The sequence below is a fragment of the Sus scrofa genome, chromosome 16 (genome assembly GCF_000003025.6).
Source record: "Sus scrofa isolate TJ Tabasco breed Duroc chromosome 16, Sscrofa11.1, whole genome shotgun sequence".
Classification (NCBI taxonomy): Eukaryota; Metazoa; Chordata; class Mammalia; order Artiodactyla; family Suidae; genus Sus; species Sus scrofa.
The window spans coordinates 53,646,371-53,664,861 of NC_010458.4; the positions used below are offsets into that span (position 1 = coordinate 53,646,371).

General features: G+C 53.7%; 1 protein-coding gene across 5 annotated transcripts in view; it reads right to left on the bottom strand.

Annotated features, from left to right (window-relative positions):
* The window catches only part of KCNIP1 (potassium voltage-gated channel interacting protein 1), a 422,323-nt gene that overhangs the window by 373,719 nt on the left and 30,113 nt on the right, over nucleotides 1-18,491 (bottom strand). For 2 of the 5 annotated variants that reach the window (XM_021076583.1, XM_021076584.1), the window contains exons 2-3: nucleotides 7,239-7,360; nucleotides 4,264-4,527 (exon numbers count right to left, since the gene is read on the bottom strand). In XM_021076583.1, coding sequence (XP_020932242.1) covers nucleotides 4,264-4,351 — 88 coding nt within the window. In that variant the 5' untranslated portion in view covers nucleotides 4,352-4,527; nucleotides 7,239-7,360. Of the gene's footprint in view, nucleotides 1-4,263; nucleotides 4,528-7,238; nucleotides 7,361-13,937; nucleotides 14,017-15,493; nucleotides 15,710-18,491 lie in introns of those variants that run through there. The other 3 variants (XM_021076585.1, XM_021076586.1, XM_021076587.1) reach the window with 3 other exon arrangements.

Genomic DNA, 18,491 nt, shown 5'->3' on the forward strand with positions numbered 1-18,491 from the left:
TCTCAGCCCTGAGAACACCAGCCAACCACTGCAGCATCGCCAGGGAAAGCTGCCCGGTCCTTACTATGCAGGAGGCTTTCTATAGGGTCTCGTTCAATGCCCTAAGGAGCGTGTTTATGATTCCATTTTATAGATTAGGTAACTGAGGCCAGAGAGAGGTGAGGGACCCAGCACGGGTTCCCTAGTCAGTGTCCAGAAGACCTAAAGGTGAACCAGCCTGGCAACCAACTGCCTTTTCCACTACATAACTGGTTTACACGTTTTACACCTACATATACACACAAAGAAAACTCGTTCGTTTCATTTCAGAGAAATCTAGTTTGTAAAACAAATCAAAGTGGAGCAGAAGGGGCAGGAGCGGGGGCTGCCAGAACACCCCCATCCCCACAATACACACACACACACCTTACACAGCCTCCCCTCTTATGACAGTTTATTTTTTTTATTCTTTTATTCTTTTTGTCTTTTCTAGGGCTGCACCCACAGCATATGGAGGTTCGCAGGCTAGGGGTCTAATTGGAGCTGTAGCCACCAGCCTACACCAGAGCCACAGCAACGCCAGATCCAAGCTGCATCTACGACCCACACCACAGCTCATGGCAACGCCGGATCCTTAACCCACTGAGCAAGGCCAGGGATCAAACCTGCAACCTCATGGTTCCTAGTCGGATTCATTAGCCACTGAGCCTCGATGGGAACTCCTCTTCTGACAGTTTAAATGCCCTTCCCAAGACACTAAGAAGCTCAGGTCCTGAATAGTCTGTCTGGCCAGAGTCTCACTCTCTGGCCACCAAATCCGGTCCCGCAGCTGGACAGAGGTGGGAGCGTGTTTACAGAACCCCTCTGGGACAGGCGCGTGTACGGTGCTTCCTAGAAACTCAAGTCACTTCAAGCACGTCGGGTGCTGTGCAGCAATGCTTCATTCACTCAGTTCTGTTAGTGAAGCACCCACTCTGGCCTGGGTGCTGGGTGATTAGCTCTGGCTACAATGGTGAGCAAACACACATGTGGGCTTAGGTCAAGTGGGGAAAACGGCCTTTAGCAAACGTGTCCCTAAAAGAAAGACGGATCCCAGATTGGGATCAGAGCCATGAAGGCAAAGCTCAAAGCCAAGGACATGTGTGACCAGGAGGACCTGGTCAGTTCACCTCTGCAAAGGGCGCCCATGAGCAATCTGAGCCACCCGACAGCTGAGACCACTGGGTAAGGGGACTGCTGGCGACAGGGGGAGGTGGCCAGGCCAGGAGCAGGTGGGACACAGAGGGGCAGTCGTGGGCCCCAGTTATTCCCAAGAATAAGGAATAAGAATAAGAAACAATGAGTTGTCCCCAGGACCAGCAGGAGGCACCTGGCCGTAGAGACGCTTCACATTCCTCAATCCTGAAAGGAGCTAAGAGAAGTCTTTCTCCTAAAGGGTGGATTATTGCACATCTAGAACTCAGTGCGATGGGTAACAAATAAGTGAAATCACAAGGAAAACCAGAAATCATTATGCACATGGCATGTGTCCATGCAGGGTCGAGTCTAAATTCACTTAGGGCTGGTCTATACATGAGAAAGACCTTTCTTCATCCCCCTGCTCTAAGTGTGGTCCTGCTCTCTTGGTCATTTATTTCAAAAAATATTTACCGACCACCTGGGTCAGGCAGACCCCTGGGTTCCCAGAGTGTGCCTGACACAGAGCCAGAGCTGTGGAAATAGCTTGTGCCCTGCCCTGGCGCCTGCCGTGGCTCGAGGAAACTGAGTACTGAAGTAGGTCAGAGGAAGTCCAGGCGGCCACTCGTTCCCCCGTGCTGGTCCCTGAGGAGCCATTTCTGTGTCACATGGATCGTAGTTGCTGGGATTCTGAGCAGAGGGAGGGGCCGTCCTGACCCACTGGCTGGTTTCTCTGCAGAGGCTGGTGCTCTAGTACTGCTCCCTAACCAGCGCCAACCTCCTTCCCCTGCCCAGCCCGCCCTGCCCCTCCTGCTCATCTCAGTTGAGATGCCACCTTTGGAGGAACCTCTTCTGCCCCAGGCTTCTCCTCTCAGTGCCCTTTGGCTCCCAAGCCTCCCTCCATCTCAGCACTGAGCATGATGTGCCCGTGGTGTCTGTGTCTTTGGTCTGTGCCAATGCGTGCTCCCAGATGGAGGGCTTGGCTTATCCATCCTGGTGTCCAGTGTCTGGCCATGAATGTGGCACAGAGCAGGTGCTCAATAAATAAATGCTAAGCAAATGACTGCAGGCAGATACACAGACGAAAGTATCTTCATGCTTATTTATTCAAGTGGCTATCTATCCTCTTTCGATCTCTCTCTCTCTCTCTCTCTCTCTCTCACACACACACACACACACACACACACACACACACACACACCCTGCTTTGCACACACTCTCTCTTCCTGACTCACTCACTGGCTCATGTTCACCCCCTCTTGCTGCATTTTGTCCTTCTGTGATCTCTCTCTCCCTCTGATGCTGCCTGGAGTCTACGGACCCACCTGCGGTCACTGAATTAAAGAGCCTTTGATCCTGGGCAGGCACAGGGGATGGCCTGGGTCACCCTGTCCAGACCCACACGCATCTCAGTCCCTGGCCGCTCCTTCAGTTGGGTCATTGCAACACACTCAGCTTCCCTGGATCCTTGGCAACAGAGCTGGAGGGAGCAAGGGTGGAGGTAACAGACTCATTTTACAGATGAGGATACTGAGGCTCAGGGAGGCTGTGGCTTGCACAGGAAGCAAAGCTGGAGCTGAGAACTTGGTTGCCTAAGTCCAGACCAAAGCATGTTCCACAGCATTTCCGGGGAGCAGAGACTGGGATAGGGTGCTGCCCCTCACCCATCAGCCCTTGAGATTCCAGGACACTTGATGTGAGGAGAAAAGCCTGAATTTGTCTCGGAGGATTGAATGGGGAACTCTGCACAACCCTCACAGCCCTCCACTCTCTCTGCCTCACCTGAGTCCTTCCCACTTAGAGCCCCCAGAATTCTGCCCGGCAGGCAGCCTGACCCTCAGCATTGGACATTCGGCGCACCTGGGCTTCCTGGGGTGGGAGGTGGGGCGAGCAGTGCCCCTTTTCAGAAGAGCAGTGGGCACAGAACAGGAATGACAAAAGGGCCAGAGAAAGGAGATAAGCAAAATTTCCCCATTCCTCCTCCCATTTGCACCCAGGCTGGACCTGCTGAGCAGCAGGGGACCTGAACCAGGCCCTTGGAGGTGACCATGCGCAGTCTTTATATCCTTTCATTGCCATCTTTTAAAATCCTAATCAGGGGTTTACGGGCCTCCCTCCCTCCCCAAATAATACCCTGCCTGCTGCTTCCAGTGCATCTCCCCCAAAGACTCCTTCCTCCCGAACGAAGGGCATGAATATTTAAAGACATTTTTTCAGCCAGTGCAACCACATCACACTGCTGCTCTCGCTTTAAATATTATCTCCAGAAAGTTTGCCAGAGTGTCTCTGAGTGCCTCAGGCTCCCTGGTACAGAGTGTAACATGGGGCCCCAGAGACACCCCTGAGAAGTCAGCCTCCCCTCGGCATCCTGGTGCTGAACTGCGCACGCGCAGTCCTAGCTCTGGTCCGCAACCTCCCTTTCTGGGCCGCCCCGGGGAAGTGAGACCTGCAAACGCCCTGCCACCCCAGTTCTTGGAGAAGTAGAGACAACAGACACAGGCATGAGCAGGAGACGCAGAAGGACAGGGATCCAAGAAAGCAAAGACATGATGAACGGAGCCCAGAACCGCAGAACCCTGGAACCCCACGAGAGAAAGCTCTTGGCACACCAGATCCAGAGCTGATTGGGATCCCGGATCCAGTATCCACCAGTGCACAGTGGATTCCAGCCCTGCAGCCACCTCCTGCTGGCCCCCTCCAGCGTTCCTGTTCTGCAGACTTATAGCCCACCGCATCAAATCTCTCTTTTATCAACAAGACACAGCACTCCGCGGATAACTTCTTGAAACTCTAGTCACGCTAAGCCGCTTCCAGTACTCTGGGAAGGGTTCTGTCCCTCTGCCCGCCTGTAACCAATCAGCCACACACCACCAAACCCATTTCCAAAGTTCCAGGCAATTAGAGCCGGCTGAGCTCCCTGGCCTGGTGCCCGTCTGCTCAGAGGCACGACCCAGGTTGTCAGCCACCCCGACACCCAGCCACTGATTTCCCCTCCAGCCTCCTCTGAGACCGAGGCGCACCGGAACGGCCACACTTACCACACCGAGACACTCTGACCAGCCAGGCCACGCCAAGGCAGAAAACGAGGGGCAGGGCCAGGCTCCCTACCTTTGCTGAGGGTCCCAGTGATGAGCTTAAAGATGGTTTGGGCAAATTTCACGAAGCCCAGCTTGCATCTTTTGGAGCAGCCGCTCATGGTGACAGAGGGAAGGCAGGCTCTGCTGTCGGCACCCAGAAGGGCAGGTACCCACCTCGGATGCCCCTGGCACTTGGAGCCGGCCTGGGCGAACCCTGAGAGGTGGACGCACCCCAGAAGCTCCAGGAACAGCACAGCTGCCTCTGCAGTGAGTCCGGCTTCTGCATCCAGAGAGCCTGCAGGGCACGATGTCGGATGTCGGCTCCCTTGCTCCCTCCCTCCCTCCCTCCACCCCCTCCCGCTGTCCACCCAAGTCCTCGCCACGGGAGACCAGAGGATGCCAGGGCTGGGCCGGCACTGCCAGGGCACAGGGCGCTCGGAGGGGATCGAGGAGGAGAGGGAAGGCTGAGCGGAGCAGCAGGGAGGAGCTGGAGCTCTCCCAGGCTTTGCCGACTGTCTTTCTTACATGGCAGTGGTAATGTAGCAATTAATACTCCAGTCAGAAGGGAGGGGACTGCTACGCAAAAAACGCTCCGCTCCGCTCCGCAGCCTGCCGGCTCCGCTGGCTCTCCCGCTCTTTGCCTCTTTGCTCTTTCGTTCCTGGTTAATCTCACAGATCAATGCTCCCGTGCTGCGCCTTGATCAGGACCTGGGAGAACCGCCTCCAGAGCAGGAGACCTCTGCTCTGCACTCAGTGGAAAGTTTGCAGGCTGCCTCTGAGTCGCCTGGTTCGCATCACGGGGAAGTCGGGCTGAGTGGGGAGCCCCCGGGGAGCTGGCCTGTCTGCCGCTGCCGTGACATGGAAAGCCAATGCCTCTACCACCTCCCGGCTCCTGGTGTCCCCCCTCCCCAGGCACCCACTCAGAGTCGCTGCTCTACTCCAGCTCCCACCCCTGCAGAGCAGGTAAGAGTCTGCGCTGTCTCGTCAGGGTAGCGGAGGAGTGTAAGTAGGACTTTCCTGCCGAAGAAAGTATTCCTCCGAGCTGCCCCCGAGGCATGACCGACACTCACACAACTGGACTGCGGTACAGTACTCTTAGAAGTAAGACTGCAAGGTGGCACGCAAATACGAATGCCAACTACTGCTTAAACAAAGGTCTGGCTGCCGTCCAGTCCCACAGACTGGGTGGGTTGAACGGGATGTCAGGGGACATCTCATCCCACACTCTACACGGGGCATGAACCTCTCATGACACCCCCACTTTCTTTTCCTTGGTGACTTAAAAGGTTCCCCATGAGCCATCACCATGGGCATCACCCACCAGTGTGGTTCCTTGTGCACAAGAGACGTGCCCTCCACCTTGAGCGGAACTAAGCTGAGCCCTGGGAATCTCTTCCTTTTCCTCCCCATCAGCTTGTCTACACCTGCTGCTCTGGGATGTTTGAGTGGACTAGACGGCCTAAGAGCTAGAGGAGGGAGATCACCCATTGATAAAACACCAGATAAGGGAGTTCCCATGGTGGCTCAGTGGTTAGAACCCGACTAGCATCCATGAGGATGTGGGTTCGATTCTTGGCCTCCCTGAGTGGGGTTAAGGATCTGGTGTTTGCATGAGCCGTGGTGTAGGTCCCAGATGCGGCTCAGATCCTGAGTTGCTGTGGCTGTGGTGCAGGCTGGCAGCTACAGCTCCAATTCCACTCCCTAGCCTGGGAACCTCCATATGCCATGGGTGTGGCCCTAAAAAGACAAAAGACAAAAAAAAAGAAAGAAAAAATAACCAAGACCTCTAGTTTCTTTTCTTCCCTATTTTCCACGAGTCATGTGAAGTGAACCTTGAAATGAACCTCAACTCCTGAGGGTGATCAACAAATTCCAGCTCCAAGAACAGGCCCCAGGGTCAGCCCACCAGCAGAGAGCCTAGCCTGTCTCCAAGTCCCAGAGTAGCCTGCCCTCCCTGACTCGCCCGCCCAGCACAAGTCATAACACATGAAACAGAAAGGAGCCCTGGCAGAAAATACTCCCTCATGTTTGATGTCTTTGGGCTTGAAAGTGCCACGTTATTCACCCTGTCTTAAAGTACTGAAGGTTCCAGTTAAAATGCACATGGTATCTGGGAGTGTTCATGGCACTTAGTCTTTTGTTCACCTGCTCAGGTATCCAGCACTTACTGAGCTCACGGTCTATAGAAAAGGGCTGAGCAGACGGGTGCAGGAAGCACTGAGCACCCAGGGTGTAGAAAACGCAGAGCCAGGCAAACTAGACAGGCACGGTCAGTGCCCTCCTGGACCTAATGGCGGAGCCAACTATGACCTGGAGACAGGCACTTGCCCTCTGCCTCTACGAGGACGGAACCATGAGTCCCCGCAGCTGCCGAACCTCCACACGCCCTGAGAGGAGCTCAGGATGGAGACCAGGAGTGAGACACTGTGCCCTGGGAAAACTGGCAGAACAGGTCTTCCAGGAGCTAGATGTTTCCAGGAGAAGATTTTATAAGCCCAGTTCTTGCATCTCCTCGTATCTAGACAAGCACGACAATCCTTCGTGGTGACCTCTGCTCCTTGTGAGCAGCAGCAACCTTTTGCAAACTGTGTGCTTGGTTGCCTGTACCTCCCCCTCCACCCAAATCACATTTATACTGACATCCCCCCACCTCTTCGGAGCAGTATTTCAGAGCTCTCTGAAAGGCTGCCTCCCAGACTATAGTCCTCATTGCGCCCGAAATAAAGCTTAACTCTCAACTTTTAGGTTGTGCATACTCTTGAAGCGGACAGGATCGAGCATCAGACATGAAGCTCTTGTCCAGAATCATTCATCCAATGAGCGTCGCTCACTTTGCAGAATCTTAGCGGGACGGGAACGCGGGGCGGGAAGGCATGGGGAGAGGGGTAAGAATGAGGGGATGGAACAGCACCTGGAACCCGAGGAGCTGGCCAAGGGCAGCACTACCTGGGCACCGAGGCGGAGGAGAAAGATGAGAGAAAGATGAAAGGAGCACATGGTACCCACCTGATCAGTGTGCCAAGGAAAGTACCACCCTCTCAGTGGAGAATTCGCTTTATAGGACAGGCAACTCTCAGCTATGCCCAGCGGCTTCTCTTCCATCCCACGCGAGGGAAGGACTCTGAAAACTGAGAAGCCAAAGAAAACAAGGGTTGTGACTTTAGCAACATTAGCTGACCTTGAACTTGGTCTTCAGCCTTGAACCCTGGCCAGGAATCCTGCTGGAGGAGGACCTCCTGGAAGGCTGTGAGCACCATTTGGGGATGACAGAGATGGCAGGGGTGGGGCGGGGTGGGGATTCGCATTTGGCTCCAGCTCAGGAATCTGGAATTCCAACATTGGAACACACCTGCCGTTTGAAGGATCTGGCCCATCTTATAAACAAATACCTCGCAACTCCTCCAAGCACGATGGGTCATAGTTAAGCCCGTGGATCTCTGCACCCGGCATTTAATCGCTCGCTTGTTCATTCTACACACATGTGTTGAAAACACTATGGCCAGGGCTTCTGCTCTGGGCACTGAGTATAAAGCGATGGACAAAAAAGACAAAGGTCTGGGCTTATCAGGTTCGCTCTCATATGGTGGAAGCACAGACACCGTCAGCCAATGGGTGTATATACAGGATGGTGCTTTGAATAAAAAGAGAGCTCAGTGGACAGGGAGCGACAGGACCTCCTTAGTTTTACAGGGTCATCGAGGAAGCCACCTCTCTTTTAAAATGATGTTTTAGCAGAGACTCCAAACCAGCCATGCCGCTCCCTGGCACAATAAGTGTGAGGGCTGAGGAACAGCAAGAGCAAAGGCCAAAGGCCAAAGGCCTAGTAATTGCTGAGCAAGATGATGGGCCTCGTTTTTGTCTTCTGTAAAATGGGAAGGATAATTCTTACCGCCTAGGCTTTGGCGGGGAGCAACTTAAATGAAATCCAAGTGCTTAATTTAGCGTCTGGCCCAGTAAACCCCTTTGTCAGGGGCAAAGATCATCACTGCTGCTCCTACTGCTGCCACTGTGGGTGGTGGTGTCACCACTCCTGCCTCTGTCCTCGAAAACAACTCCTCACACTACGATCCCTGGAAATCCTGCAGCCAGGCTCCAAGTTTGCATCTCCCTTAGCAGTAACTCAAACACGAAGCATTTCAGATCCTCCTCCGAACACAGCAAGGCATCCAGTATCTGGACCCTCAGTCTTGGAGGAATGACTCAGGCCCAGAGAGGGTCACCAGAATCCAAAACATCACGGGGCAAAGTCCCCTGGAATAGGGGCAGGGCGTTTAGTATGCCAAGAACATTCCCAGCGAAGGACGGCAGGTCATGCTGGGATTAAATTCATGACAGGGGAGGACAGAAGAGAATCATTCTTTGCTCAAGAAACAGGCTACTCTGCAAATCAGGAACAGGAGGGGCCACATAGTATTCGGGTGGCACCAGGGAAATTAAACCGTTGGCAGGCTTATAATTAGTCAGCCTTGCTGACCAATGTGCATTAGCCCAAGGAACTTGGGAAGACAGTTATCTCTCTGCCTGAAACTGTTGTTTTTTTTTTTTTGTTTTGTTTTTGTCTTTTTGCACTTTTTCTTGAGCCGCTCCCGCAGCATATGGAGGCTCCCAGGCTAGGGGTCCAATAGGAGCTGTAGCCACCAGCCTACGCCAGAGCCACAGCAACACGGGATCCGAGTCGCATCTGCAACCCACACCACAGCTCATGGCAACGCCGGATCCTTAACCCACTGAGCAAGGCCGGGGATCAAACCCGCAACCTCACGGTTCCTAGTCGGATTCGTTAACCACTGAGCCACGACGGGAACTCCACTGACTGAGACTGTTAATGGGGATCTTCACAGGCCAGTTCCAGGAGGAAGGAGGGGGGGCAGATGGGGCTCCAGATGGCGACTGGGCCCAGAAAACTGCACTGACCTCTCTGAGCGCAAGGCTAAGAAAGGACAAACACACTGTCCTTCAGAGGGTTCAAAGGCCGTCCTCACCATGCTAACGATGGCAGCGGGAGTCATCCAGGGCCTTCTCACTACTTACTTTCCGCATATCTAATCCTTATTATTAGCACTACGGGGCAAGTGCTATGATGTTACTCATGCTACAGATGAGGAATCAAGCCCAGAGAGGGAAAGTGACGTGTGGATGGTCACACAGCCGTCTTGGATCCAAGACCTTTGGACAGTTGACTCTGAAATGTGTGGAAGCGTATATAGCATCTCATCAGGGTTCAAGCTGAAAGCAGTTTGAGGGCGACATCTTTGGCTTTGCTGTGCAACGAAAGAAGTAGCTGTCCACCGCGATGACAAATGCCCCATCCCTGGACGCATCATGGAGAGAGAACGGACACATTCGTCCCAGAGGGAATTCCCTCTGTGGCCCTGGTTGTGGGGGTGGGAGGGAGGCGGAGAGTAGGCACAGATTCAGCCCCAGTGCAGCAGCAGACACGGCCCCAACAGTTATTTTAACAGAGAGAATTTCACATAAAGACTTGTTAAGCTGGAGTGAGAGGACTGGAAAGGCAAAAGGGGCCAGCAAGGAATCCCAGAGAAGTGACTGCAGGAAGCAGCTGCCTGGGGGTGCAGAAGGGGGTGACAAGGAAGCACACCCGGCTCCTCAGGACCTAGAAGCCTGGAGCAGGGACTTCGCGAGGCTGAGACTCAGACCTTTGAGGAGGGGGTCCCGGCTGGCTGATGCTGGTTGATTCTGGAAGCTCAAAAAGGTATCCACCAGGAGTTCCCGTTGTGGCTCAGTGGGTTAAGAACCCAGTGAATATCCATGAGGATTCAGGTTCGATTCCTGGCCCCGCTCAGTGGGTTAAGGATCCGAGGCACTGCTGCAAGCTGTGGCATAGGTCACAGCTGTGGCTTCGATCCCGTGTTGCTGTGGCGGAGGCTGTGGCCTACAATTTAGCTCTGATTCGACCCCTAGAGCCTGGGAACTTCCATGTGCTGTGGGTGTGACCCTAAAAAGACAAAAAAAAAAAAAAAGGTACACCTCAGAAACTGGAGGCTGCTGTCACAGCTAGGGTAAAGAACTGTGTCGCAGCAGGGACACAGGGAGGAGCAGAAAGCTGCCTGGAAGGGACATGCCCCTCCTGCAGCCGGCAGCCTCCCTCTCCCTAGGGCTGAGCCTGTCTTGGGGCTGCTGGCAAAGCAGAAAAGTGGTTTGTGGAGCCCCAGCCCAGCCTCTCCCAGTAGGGCAGAGAAGCTGGGGGTCAGTAGCTTCATAACCAGCCTGGTCTAGTTGTCTTCTGTGCTAAAATTCCAGAATCCCCTATGTGCCAGCAAATAAGACCAAATCCCTTGCCTTGCAGAAATTGCATTTTCAAGATGCAGTGGGGAGGGGTGCTCCTAAACAAACACATTGGTGAGGTCAAGAATTTCAGAGCATGAAAATACTCTGAAGCAAAGAGCGACCAGTGTGTGTTTTTTCCTACACAGCAGGACGGAGCGCTCTCAGAGCTCCCTGAACAGCTCCTAAGAGTAAGAACTCAGAGGAAAGGGGCGGATTCCACAGGGGTCAGGATCATTATAATCCCGTGACTCGGGACCCTGTGCTGGGTGTTGTATTTGGATGATCTGAGTCTCGTCCCAAACGCATGAGGTTGGCGTGGCAATTTATGAGACCCATTTGACAGATGAGGAAGTGGAGGCTCAGCCCCACTTGGTGAGGTGCCCCAGGGGAGGAAGTCAAATCAATGGGACTGGTGACTGAATTGAGAAAGTCTAGGGGGTGAGAGGGAGCCCAAAGCCACCAGTTGCCCTAGAAGCAGAAACAGGAACATTGCAAAGACGATCAGGTCTGGGAAGGGAAATGGTTACAGATTCCATTTGTCTATGGGAGAGAAACATCTAGTGTGTTGATGGAAATGAAAGGGAGGAACTCCGGAGAGAGGGTAGGAGCTAGAATTCTCATAAATAAATGATTTTTGTTGCTGCTTAGGAAGAAAATAAATGTGACATCCCAGCAGGCCCCAAATATTAGCATTTAAAAACAGGCTTACGCAGGTGGGGAAAAAAGGCAATTTCCTTGGCATTAAATCAGAATTTTTCTTCCCCCTCTAAGTCTCAGCAATATCCGTTCTGTTCACGTGTGGTCCTCAGAGAGGGATTCGCCTCGCTCTAGGGGCACGGCGGCGCCAAGTGCTCAGTGGGACTCCGTGTCCTCTCCCCGTTATCATTATGAGAAAAGGATGCCTAAGAGCTGATGGAAATGCATCAGCACTGTTGGCTGGAGTTGCTCAGGTTCATCTGTGTTGAGGGCAGGGCGCCTAGAGTTGGGGTCCTGACGCCTTTGCCTTCAACTCAACTGTATGGGCAGGTCCAGCTGTGGGCTGGAGGAACCACAGTTTTGCTACGGAACTGTCGAGAAGGGAAACGTGCAGCTGTGGGGGCTTCTAGGGAAAGAATAGGAAGAGACCGAGGGGGTCCTTGAAGCCTCCCCTTCTCTGTCTGGTGCCCCCAGAGGCTGCCCCATGGCTCCCCATTGATATGAGCTGGCCAATACTGTCCTCCCCTGCCACCTGCTTCTGCCCCGCACACTGTGCTGGGGCCCCGTGCTGCGTCATCATGGAAGAAGAAGAGCCAGCTTAACCTGGGGACCAAAGACTCCAGGTGTGGCCCAGGCTGTCTCAGGCTGACCACAGAGAGCCTTACAAATCGCTCGTACCTCTCCCCACTGCTTCCCCTCTGCACCCCAGAGCCTCTGGAAGCAGGACACAGCTCCACAAAGTGCAGATTTCAGGGCCGGGGTCCCAATTCCTAGATATATAACTATTCTGGATGCTTCTTTTCTCTTACTTTCCCACCAAAATATTCCTGTCCTGTATCTTGGGTCCTCAGGGCCCTGCTCTTTGCAAACAGCCCAGAAGACTTTCCCCATATTCTTTTTTTTTTTTTTTTTTTTTTTTAGGGCTATACCCATGGCATATGGAAGTTCCCAGGCTAGGTGTTGAATCAGAGTTACAGCCGCCAGCCTACACCACAGCCCCAGCAACGCAAGATCTGAGCTGCGCCTGCGACCTACACCACAGCTCACGGCACTGCTGGATCCTTAACCCACTGAGCGAGGCCAGGGATCCAACCCGCATCCTCATGGATACTAGTTGGGTTCTTAACCCACTGAGCCACAATGGGAACTCCTCCCTATATATATATTTTTTTCTTCCTTTTCAGCCACACCCACAGCATAAGGAAGTTCCCAGGCCAGGGACCGAATCTGAGCTGCAGCTGCGGCAGCGCCGGATCCTTAACCGGCTACGCCAGGTCATCCTCAGCATTCCTTGGCTTGTGGACACATCCCGCTCCACTCTGCCCGGATCCTCACGTGGACCTTTTCCTGTGTCTGTGTCTCTGTTCTCTCGTCTTACAAGGACGATGGTCATTGGACTACTGTCTCAATCCAGTGTGACCTCAGCTAAATTTAACTAATTACATCTGCAAAGACTCCATTTCCAAAAAAGGTCACGGTCGGAGGTTCTTGGTGGACATCAATTTTGAGAGGACACTATTCAAGTGTCCCCTCTTTTCACGCCACCACCAGCTCCATCCAAGCTGTCACCCCTTCTTGTTGATGCTGCTTCCCCAGGATCTCTCCAGTTGGCCCATTTCTCACCGTGGATCTGCTCTGCCACTTACATTCCATCAGCGATTTCCCCTCACCTTCAAAGTCACACCCAGGCTGCCTGGCAGGGCTTTCGAGACCCTTGGTGATCCCACCACTGTTTGTCTCTCCGAGCGCATCTCTCGTGGGATACACAATTGCATTGATTCACATACACACGCGGACTCCTCTGTGTCTATTTGTTTAATGACAGCCCCTGTCCCTGCATGTAAGCTGCCCCGAGAACAGAGAGCCCATCTCTTTGGTCCATTTTTCTACCCAGGCCTGGCACCCACAGAGCAGTGAATGGACTCCATGGCCCCCTCAGATTCCAGCCAAGTGCTGGGCGCAGAGAGCTTGCTGAGAACTGGGATGATGAGACCGAAGGACTCTGACCCTGGAGTGATGCTGAGAGGCGGAGGAAGGTTGCCAAGGGAGCTGAGCCGCCTGACCAACCAGGACACAGGGAAAGGGGGCAGCGATATTCCTCAGCCCCCCTCCCCGCCCCATCCCCCACTGCAATAACCCTCACCCTGAGCCCTGGCCAGAGGGACCACAGCCCTGGGGCCCATGGAGATACTTCCCAGGTGCCTGAGAGGTCGGTGTGCGGAGCAGGGGCTGCTCTGTCATCCCTAGGCCACAGTCGTGACTTTCTCCTGCCCCGAACCCTCCTGCAGGGTTAAGGTCCGGGAGGCCTCTCCCTGGCTCACTCCCTTCCCGTCTCCCTGGCCCCTTGGCTGGTCCTCACACAGGCCGAGCGTGTTTCGCACTCAGAGCCTTGGCACTGCTCTTCCCCGGCCTAGAAGATTATCCTCACACAAGCTCACTCGTAGCTTCTTCAGAGTTTTGCTCAAATGTCACCTCTGCAGAGAGGTCCCCCCAACAACAGCATCAGGAAAGCGCCCCTTCCACCAGTGATTCCCTTACCTACCAGGCATATCTGTATCTTCCTTCAGAGCACTTGCCGCCTGGCACCCCCCGTCTGTGTTACACACGTGTCCGCCTGATGTCTGCTCCCCCTACTCTGCAAGCTCCCAGACAGCGGGGCCAGGTCTCATTTCCTGGGCTCCCATCCCCAGCGCCAAGGGCAGCCCTAGAAAAAATGCCTACCTCCCCGCTGTGCTTCATGGGGACAGCTCTCCTCCTTGCGTTGTTCCTCCAGCCACCAAGCGAATTCACCAGAACCTGCCTGAAGGGTGAGTCCGGTCAGGATCTTGCCTAGTTTAGAGCAACATGGATACGCTGGGATTTTGGAGCCCATGAGACTTGAACTCAAGCTGCCACTGGAACCACACAAAGGCCAGTTATTCCAATGCTTGAAGCTTCTGTTTCCTTCTTTTTAAAATGGGGGTGAGATCTCTCAGCTGTCAGAATCAAGGGCAATATTCAATAGCCAGGATGACCTATGGTCCCAGTTCCCCAGGACTGAGGGGTTTCCAGGAACATAGCTACTTGCAGGGCTAAAATCACACCAGTCCTGGGTCACTCAGTGGAGCCCCTGCCTCTCCCACAATGATGGTAATGAACCTGCAGAGCCTGCGTCTGTAACCCAAATCCTACATTGCTTTCAGATTTTGGGTCACTTGCATTTTATATTTCACTACATATATTACAGCCAGTGACCCAAATCCTCTGTGGCACCCAGTCGGGGTGTCGGGAATAGTAAAGAGGTCATTAGGGTGGCCAGTCCCTTTGCATCTGCAGTTGCTTCCCTGTCCCCATCCCAGCCACATTCCTGGCCCTCCAGGTCCCATCAGGGAGAACAGCAGGGTTGACCCTGACATTCACAGCCAGGCCGGGCTGACTGGTCCCCTCTACCTTTAAGGCCACCTGCCAAGAAAGTGGGGAGTATGGTCACATGACCAAGGACAAATCACAGGCAGCCTGGGGTCTGAGTCAGAACGATCCTTCTAGAAATCCATCTAGAGAGAGTGATGGAGGGAACTTGGAGAGGAGGCATTTACCGGTCAAAGAAGAGTCCCTTTAAATATTTATTCATGTATTAGTAATGACACAGTGCTCCGTGGGGCCGGCAGAGTCCTGGGCGGCTAATGGGCAGGCGGGACACAGCGGGGCGTTGCCACCGGTGGGGCGTGGGCTGGGGCCGTTTCCCATACTCGGGGGTAGTGCTCACTGCAGATCCGAGAAAACTGCCCTTGTCTCTGTGCCCAGCACCTCAGATGGTGAAACCAGCTCAACTCTTAGAGGAATTCAAGTTCAGTGCCAAGCTGGCATGTTCCCGGAAGGGCAGGAGGCAATGGCATGCCAGGGAGTGTGTGGACGCTTTTTTGGTGGTTTGTGTTTTTTCCTCCATCTAGCCTTTCTAGGGACACTCTCACCTTTTTAAGACCCACCCCCTGCTCACCCCATCCCCCACCCATCCCCGGGGTCCACTGCACAACACCATCCACTGTTTTTTTTTTTTTTTTTAGAGCTGCACCTTTAGCATATGGTTCTCAGGCCAGGGGTCCAATTGGAGCTGTAGCTGCCGGCCTATGCCACAGTCACAGCAACGCCGGATCCGAGCCACACCTGCAACCTACACCACAGCTCACAGCAACTCGGGATCCTTAACCCACTGAGCGAGGCCAGGGATCAAACCCGCGCCCTCATGAATACTAGTTGGATTGGTTTCTGCTGCACCACGATGGGAACCCCAACAATACCTTTCACTTTTGCATCACGCGCACACTCCAGTGAGCAAAGGAGAGGCAGATGGACTTCGTCCCTTGTCTAAGCCTTGTTTCCTTGTCTGCGAAATGGTTGTAAAAGAGCTTTCAGTTTGGTATATCCACATGAGGGGTAAATAAAATCATACCTATGGGGAGTTCCTGTCATGGTTCAGGGGTAACACACCCGACTAGTACCTATGAGGCCTCAGGTTCGATCCACGGCCTCACTCAGTGGGTTAAGGATCTGGCGTTGCCGTGAACTGTGGTGTAGGTCACAGATGTGGCTGGGATCCCACGTTGCTTTGGCTGTGGTACAGACCGGCAGCTGTAGCTCTGATTGGACCCCTAGCCTGGGAACTTCCATATCCCGCGGGTGTGGCCCTAAAAAGACAAAACAACACCACCACCACCAAATCATACCTGGGAAGTTCATTTCTTTCTTTCTTTCTTTCTTTCTTTTTTTTTTTTTTTTTTTTTTTTTGTATGATGCACCCGAGGCATAGGGAAGTCAGCTGGCTAGGGTCGAATCAAAGCTGCAGTTGCTCGACTGCACCACAGCCACAGGATCTGAGCCACATCTGCAACCTACACCACAACTCAGGGCAGCATCAGATCCTTAACCCATTAACTGAGGCCACGGATCGAACCCATATCCTCATGGATACTAGCTGGGTTCTTAACCGCTGAGCCACAGTGGGGACTCTGAAGCTCATGTCTTTATTGAGAATTGGTACAAGTGCCCCCCTGGTTAAGAGGCACGGGGGGCATGTGATGGTTAAAAGCCCAGTTTCTACACCTCTGAGCTGTGTGACTGCAGACAAAGTTTCCCCATTCCTCCCTTGTGAAAGGAGGCTATGCCCCGCCATCAAATGATCGCTGCGCTCAGTAAAGAACGTGTGTAAGGACCCAGCTCATAATGGCAGCTCTCGTTATTCGCATTTGCTTCGTTGTTATTGATGGATGTGGACCAATATACAGATGAGGCACCTGAGACCCACGGCCGCCCCTGCAGGGTGTGTGTTCTGATCCGACATGGAACTGTCGGAGTTTGGAATTACCACGCATCTTGCCTCCCTTCCCACCAGCTCCACTCACATCTCTTGTCTCTGAGTCTGGCCAAGAGTCTGAGAGCCAGGTGTCCTTGGGCTTCAGAAGCTCCAGAGCAGGAGGACAAAGGAGCAGACACAAGAAGTCTGGTGGTGTTTCCAGGACTCCTTTGCTTCTGCGGCTTCAGCTTAGATTGGAAAGGGTATGAGTCCAGCCCCCGACATGGCAGGGAGCTGCGTCAGAGCAGGACCAACCTTTATTAAGGCTCTGCCATGCTCGAGTCTGATGCCCCGCCTTGAGGAGCTAAGAGTCGTCAAAAATAACTACAGGGCAGAACAATGCCCAGCGTGGAGCCCCTCCCTGTGGCGCCCACATGGCCCCTGCAGCAGCGTCCTGCCAGCCCTGGTTCTTTCCTATCTGTTACCCACATGCCTGGGGAGGCCAGAAGTCAACAACAGTGCTACGGAAAGAAGGAAGTTCTTATCCCATCAGCTGACACCTGAGTCCCTCTCAGGGAAGGGCTGGGACCTTGAAGAGAGATCAAACCTCTCTGTTGTAGGAATCTGGGATGGCAGAGAGCTGAAAAGAGCTTAGGAACGAGGAGACGCAGGCTGGCCTCTGGGTATCAGGACTAGCCAAGGGATGTCTAAATTTGCCTTTGAGCTGTCCATACGGCCGTGAGGTAAACTCCCTCTGTCTCCCCAAGCTTCCCATGAAGTTGGCTACACACAAGAACTTGTTAGACTTTTTTTCTTTTTTGAAGTGAAAATTAGGAGAAGGGATTGAGTCACATTTCAGATGGATTTGATATGGAATAGGACGGGGGGCACCTCTGAAAACAAGCAGGTCCCTAAGCTGGCTGAACACAGTGTTGGCAGGTGCTCTGAGGTCCAGGTGCCTGGAAATACCCCCCCCCACACACACACACATCTACATAACAGCAGAGAGACTGACAGCAGAGGGGGCCCACTATGTAATGGTGGTGGCAGGGGGACATCCAGGAAAAGCCACTGGAGTCTTAAAGGACAGGGCATCTCAGCTGATTTCCTGGTTTCAAGCATAACAGGAATACTAATATCAGTTTGTGCATTATACTTTCCAAAGTGCTTTCCCATATTTGTCCCTCTTGACCTCAGCATTTTGTTTCAGTTTTCAGACAAGGAGACTGCAGCCCTGAGAGGTCAGGAGACTCATTCAAAGCGGCACTGCCCAGGGTCTGCATCCCGCTGCTGTTGGGCCCTCTGCTGACTCAGCACTGCCCAGGCATCTGGTTGCAAGAGTTTGCTCATCATTAGGATGTTAAGTGACTCCAAAAATACTATGGGGTGACTTCCTGGAGGCAGAGCTGAGCTTCCATGTAGGGCTCAGGACCCATCTCCGCCTGGACTTATCCCCAACCCCACCCCCAGCTGCTGGGGAGCAGGAGGGTGAAGGTAAGGGACCAAGGGCAAGCTCAACCCAACAGGCCCAAGAGAGGAAGCGCTGCTTGTTTGGTGCAGCAAAGAGGATGGTAAGGAAGCTTCAGGGGGTTACATGGGGCCAGAACCCAGGGATCTGTGCATGTACAGCTGGGGGAAGTTCAGGGTCAAGGGCAAGGACCTCGGAAGAGTCTGCACGCCAGGCGGCTCTGCCAAGCAGTTGCAGCTGTCCCTGGCAGCCACAGGAGGGGCCGTTTTTGACCAGGACTCACTCAACCCCATCATCTTGATGGGGAGAAAGTCCTGCAGAAGCTGCTCTGTGCCCAGCATGCAGGTGCCCTGCTTTCTCACTAGAGGGAGCCCAAGTTCTCACTCGCCACTTGCGTCCCACCCGACCAGGGGTGACCTCCCTTCTGTGTCAGAGAAGATGCAGGTCAGGGGGCCAGGGGAGGAGCAGCTCTCTCTCCTAGTGATGGGGAGACCTCAAGGGACTTTGGAACACGATTTCAGGAATCCCGGGCAGCAGT